At 35.9% G+C, this 6000-nt stretch overlaps 1 protein-coding gene across 3 annotated transcripts in view; it reads right to left on the bottom strand.

Moving 5' to 3' along the window:
• The window catches only part of CCT6B (chaperonin containing TCP1, subunit 6B (zeta 2)), a 33331-nt gene that overhangs the window by 8118 nt on the left and 19213 nt on the right, over positions 1–6000 (bottom strand). For all 3 annotated transcript variants that reach the window (XM_011968584.1, XM_011968585.1, XM_011968586.1), the window contains 3 exons: positions 4521–4603; positions 3599–3695; positions 3151–3298 (listed from right to left, as the gene is read on the bottom strand). In XM_011968584.1, the coding sequence (XP_011823974.1) occupies positions 3151–3298; positions 3599–3695; positions 4521–4603 (328 nt within the window). The remainder of the gene's footprint in view (positions 1–3150; positions 3299–3598; positions 3696–4520; positions 4604–6000) is intronic.

The following is a 6000-nucleotide window of genomic DNA, read 5'->3' as shown; positions in this document are numbered from 1 at the left end:
ATTCTCCTGCCTCAGCCTCACGAGACACTGAGATTGCAGGTGCCTGCCACCATGCCCAGCTAATGTTTGTATTTTTAGTAGAGACAGAGTTTCACCATGTTGGCCAAGCTGGTCTCAAACTCCTGACCTCAGGTGATCCACCCGCGTCGGCCTCCCATAGTGCTGAAATTACAGGCATGAGCCACCGCGCCCAGCCTGGCATTTATTCTTGATTAAAAACTGTCAGCAAACTAGGTGCAGAAGGGAGAACTTCCTCAACCTAGTAAAAACCTACAGCTAACATCATACGTAATGGAGAAAGATTAAATGCTTTCCCCCTAAGATGAGGAATGAGGAAAGGATGTCCATTTTCATTATTTCCAGTCAACATTATACTGGAGGTTCTGGCCCATGAAATAAGGGGGAAAATTTTTAAATATCCATATTGGAAAGAAAAAAGTAACTGTATTAGCAAACAACGTAATCACTTATATAAACAATTCAATGAAGCCTATAAGAAAGCTAATTGTGATTTAGCAAGGTTGCAGAATTCAAGATCAATGTACAAAAATAAAATATATTTCTATATATTAGCAAATAACAATCAGAAATTGAAATTTTAAAAATAACATACACAATAGCAACAAAATAAATGAAATACATAGAGATAAATATGGAAAAAAGTGTGTGAGGTTCATATACTAAGAACTATGAAATACTGCTGAGATAAATTCAAGAAGAGTCAAATAAATAGATAAGATGACATTCATGAGTTAGAAGGCTCATTATTAAAATATCAACTATCCCCAAATCGATCTACAGATTTAATAAAATTCCATTCAAGCGGGGTGTAGTGGCTCACACCTGTAATCCCAGCACTTTGGGAGGCCAAGGCGGGAGGATCGCTTGAGCCCAGGAGTTTGAGACCAGTCTGGGCAACAACATAATGAGACGTTGTCTCTACAGAAAATAAAAATAAAAATAAAAATTAACCAGGCATGGTAGTGCATGCTTGTGGTTCCAGCTACTTGGGAAGCTAAGGTGGGAGAGTCACTTGAACTCAGTAGGTCGAGTCTGCAGTGAGCCATGATCACGCCACTGCACTCCAGCCTGAGTGACAGAGTAAGATCCTTTCTAAAAAAAAAAGTTCTGATCAAAATCCCAGCAGCAGTCTTTTTGGTAGAAACTGACAAGCTGATTCTAAAATTCATATGGAAGTCATATGGAAATGCCAAAGACTTAGAATGACCAAAATGACTTTTAAAAAAATGAGAGTTAACAATACTGATTTCAAAATTTATTATAAAGCTACAGTTGTCAGGACAATATCATATTAACATTAAAATAGACAAATGCATCAGTAGAACAGAAAAAAGAGCACAGAGATAGAACTACACAAATATGAAAAACTGATTTTTTATACACGAGAAAAGGCAATTCAGTGGTGAAAGTCTTTTCACCAAATAAGACTAAAATAATCTGATACCTTTATATGAAAAAATGAACTTGTATCCATATTTGTACCATATACAAAAATTAACTTAAAATGAATCACAGACCTAAATGTAAAACATAAGACTACAACACTTTTAGAGAAAAATATTTGTGACCCTAGGTTAGGTAAAGATTTTTTAGATACCACATCAAAAGCATAATCCATGAGAGAATAAAAATAATAAATTAGACTTCATCAAAATTAAGAACTCCTCCTTGAAAGGCACTGTTAATAATAAAATAAGCCATAGAGGAGAAAAATTTGCCAAACATATATCTGAAAAAGCACTTGTACCCAAAATATACACAAAGAACTCTCAAACTCAACAATAGAAAACTAACACAATTTTTTTTTCTTTCCTTTTTTTTTTTTTTTTTCCTGGAAACAGGGTCTCGCTCTGTCGTGCAGGCTGGAGTGCAGTGGTGTAATCATAGCTTACATTACTGTAACCTCAAACTCTTGGGACTCAAGTGATATTCCTGCCTCAGCCTCCTAAGTAGCTGGAACTACAGGTACAGACCACCATGCCTGGCTATTTGTGTGTGTGTGTAGAGTCATGGTCTTGCTATGTTGCCCAGGCTGGTTTCTAACTCCTGGGCTCAAGCAATCCTCCCACCTTGGCCTCTCAAAGTGCTGCAATTATAGGTGGGAGACACTGTGCTTGGCCAGCAATCCAATTTTTTAAAAGGGCAAAAGATTTAAACAGAAAATTCACCAAAGATATATGGAGGGCGAATAAACACATTAAAAGATGCTCAACATGGGCTGAATGTGGTGGCTCATGCCTACAAATCCCAGCACTCTGGGAGGCTGAGAGGGGAAACCTGTTTGAGGCCAGGAGTTCAAGACCAGCCTGGGCAACATAGAGGGATCTCATCTCTACAAAAAAAATTCAAAAATTAGCCAGGTGTGGTGGCATGCACCTATCGTCCAGCTGAGGTGGGAGGATCACTTGAGCACAGGAGTTTGAGGCTGCAGTGAGCCATGATTGCACCACTGTACTCTAGCCTGGGTGACAGAGCAAGACCCTGTCTTGAGGGAAAAAAAATATATATATATATATACATATATATATGGTTTGCAGCCAGGTGCAGTGGCTCATGCCAGTAATCCCAGCACTCTGGGAGGCCAAGGCAAGTGGATTCCTTGAGCCCAGGAGTTCAGGACCAACCTTGGCAACATGGTGAAACCTCATCTCTGCCAAAAATACAAAAATTAGCCAGTTCCAAAACCTGGTCTCAAAATAAATAAATAGATTAAAATTTAAAAATCAAATTAAAAAAAAATTAAAGGCCAGGCATGGTGGCTCATACCTGTAATTTCAGCACTTTGGGAGGCCAAGGAGGGCAAACCACTTGAGCCCAGGAGTTCTAGATCAGCCTGGCCAACATGGAGGAAACCCTATCTCTACTAAAAATACAAAAAATTAGCCAGGTGTGGTGGTGCACACCTGTAATCCCAGCTACTTGGGAGGCTGAGGCAGAAGAATTGCCTGAACTTGGGAGGTGGAGGTTGCAGTGGGCTGAGATCACACCACTGCACTAAAGCCTGAGCAACAGAGGGAGACTCTGTCTAAAAATATATGTATATATACATAGGGGTGTGTGTGTGTGTATATATATACATATATACACACATATATGTGAGGTTCATATCAATCACAAGAAAGAGCTTACCATCTTCAATGGCATTTTTGATAGCACGAAGTCCATCTCTTATGGCATCCTTGATTTGTGTGAGAGTATGCTTATTTGGTCCTCTAACCAACAAGGTAACAGAGTGAGGGTTAACACACTCCTCGATAAAAGTGAACTTTTCTTCACCCTAATGGGTGGCATAAAAATACATAACTTTAATATTTAATGTCATTATAAAATCAACAATTTATACTAGAATACAATCTTCATTCGAATTTTTCTTATCAAGCATAACTAAAGATATGTTTAAAGGGAGTTAAGTTATATCTGAACTCTTACCAAACATTTAGGTAAATAAACTGTAAAATCTGTTCTGTGAATTAGATCTTAAAACACAAAACATGAAATAAAAGGTCAAGTAGTATCTTTCTTTTAAAAAAGGGGGCTTAGTATTCACTTTACAACCACTATTCACAGAAATACTCACTAACGTATACTCATACACAAGACCAGCATGTCCCAAGCAATCTACAGTGAGATCTTCAAAAGAATTCACAGCCATTCCACCACAAGCAAGAGAGAGTCTGAAATTACACATATGTCACCATAGCTTGATTATGGAAAATATAAATACTAATTTCTTAGAGGAAAAAAGATATCTAATGCAGAAGACTGCATTGTTACTGTATTGTATTGTTTTGGGTTTTTAATTGACAATAAAATTGTCTATATTCATCGAGTTCAACATGATGATGTTTTTAAATATGTATACACTGTGGAATGGCTAAATCAAGCTAATAAACATATGCATTGCCTATGTGAGGCTTGATTTAGCCATTATTGTGATAAGAACACTTAAAATCTACTCTGCATTTTTCAAGAATCCAACACATTGTGCATTCTTGGGTGGGTTTGCAAAAGATTTTTAAAAAGAACAATATATTGTTAACAACAATAGTTGCCATGTTGAACAATAGATCTCTTGAATTTATTCTTCCTAACTAACTGAAATTTTGTATCCTTTGACCCACATATCCCCAGTGCCCTTCCCCTCCCACTGCCCCAGCCCCTGGTAACTGCCATTCTACTATCTACTTCTATGAGTTCAACTTTTTTAGATTCCATATATAAAAGTGAGATCATGCTATATTATGTTGTATTGTTTTGTTTTTAAAATCTGTTTTAAAAAGATAAAAACTTTCCTTATACTTCAACAAAGTTCTGCAGTAGGTTAACAACCTTGCTTTTTGACAGTTCAATTATTTACTGAAACTAAAAACAAAATTTGGATTTTTTTATGCCACTGTTTTGTTCAACAACATTTACACATAAGCTAAAAGGAAAACACATGGGATAGTTTCCATTTACTCTGTTAAAAACTTAGGATATATAATTACCTGTAAGCTTACCTTTCCATATTTCTTCTTTTTGCTCTGCGAAGAGCTACTATTCCATGTTTTGCAAGAGTATCTAAGGAAAATGGATCAATTCCCTATAATCAAATTAACATAAAAATTATAAACAAGTTTTAAACCAGTATTTCTCAAACCTTTTGGTCTCAGCACTACTTTATTCTCTTAAAAATTATTAAGTACCCAAAGAGCTTTTGCTTATGTAAGCTCTATCTATAATATTTATCATATTACAAAAACTGATAAACTTGTAAAATATTTATTAATTCATTTAAATAATAAGCCCATTTCATGTTAATATACATAATATTTTAACTGAAAATTTACTACACTTTTGAAAACAAAAATATATATAGTGAGCTAGCAGTGGCATTACTTTACATTTTTGCAAATCTCTTCAATGTTTTTCATAGAAAACAACTGGATTCTCATATCTGATTCAGTATTCAGTTTGGAATGATATGTTATTTTGGTTCAAGTTGATGAAGAAAATCTGGCCCCACACAGATAAATATTGTAAAGGGAGTAATATTTTAATAGCCTTTTCAGATAACTATGGAAATTCTTCTTTGATACTATACCAAAACTCAACAAGTAATAGTTTCTCAAAGGTTAGTTTCACTATGGAACCACAGCAACGAACTTTTCACACTATCTCACATTAAAACACGTTAGTGTAACTTGCACACTGAATGGATTATTCATCCAGGTATCATTTTATAAAAATCATGCATTTTTAGTCGAGTAGATAGATAGCATTAGTTCACTGAGTTAGGCAAAGTTTCCACATGTTAACACATTTCATGTATAACATGTTATGTTATACATGTAGAAACTGTGTCACGTTATACATGTGGAAACTTTGCCTAACTCAGTGAACAAAAACTCACTTTTGTTAATATCACCAATATTATCAGGAAAGTCTTTTAAGTATTGGAAAGCTGTCAAGTTCACATGGCAGATACAAGTTTTCCGAAATTCTAATTTTTGTTTAAAAGTTCAAATGTTATTGGCAACAAATACTGTCAGTTGTTTTAAGTCACAGAATTTCTTCATTCATTTTTGAGAGAAATCTACCAAATAGTTATATCTAGATAACAACAGTTTTTCTGTCAGTCATTCTTCCAGGTAAAAGTGGCATTCCATGAAAAAGTGTTTAGTTTACCTTGCAATTCAAACAATTACACAAGTGCTTTCCTTCAAGACAACCATCACATTTTTGTATGCAACAGAAGAGCTTTGTAGTTCCTAGCCCCATAATCCCAACACTTTAGGAGGCCAAGCCAAGAGGATCACTTGAGACCAGCCTGCACAACATGGCAACACCCAGTCTCTACGAAAAAACTTAAAAATTAGCCAGGCATGGTGATGCACATCTGTAGTCCTGGCTACTTGGGAAGCTGAGGCAGAAAGATCACTTGAGCCCAGAAGGTCAAGGCTGTAGTGAGCTGTAAGTGTGCCACTGCACTCCAGCTGG

Source organism: Mandrillus leucophaeus, unplaced genomic scaffold, assembly GCF_000951045.1.
Source record: "Mandrillus leucophaeus isolate KB7577 unplaced genomic scaffold, Mleu.le_1.0 Scaffold849, whole genome shotgun sequence".
NCBI classification, from domain to species: Eukaryota; Metazoa; Chordata; class Mammalia; order Primates; family Cercopithecidae; genus Mandrillus; species Mandrillus leucophaeus.
This window is presented reverse-complemented; position numbering and strand designations above follow the sequence as displayed.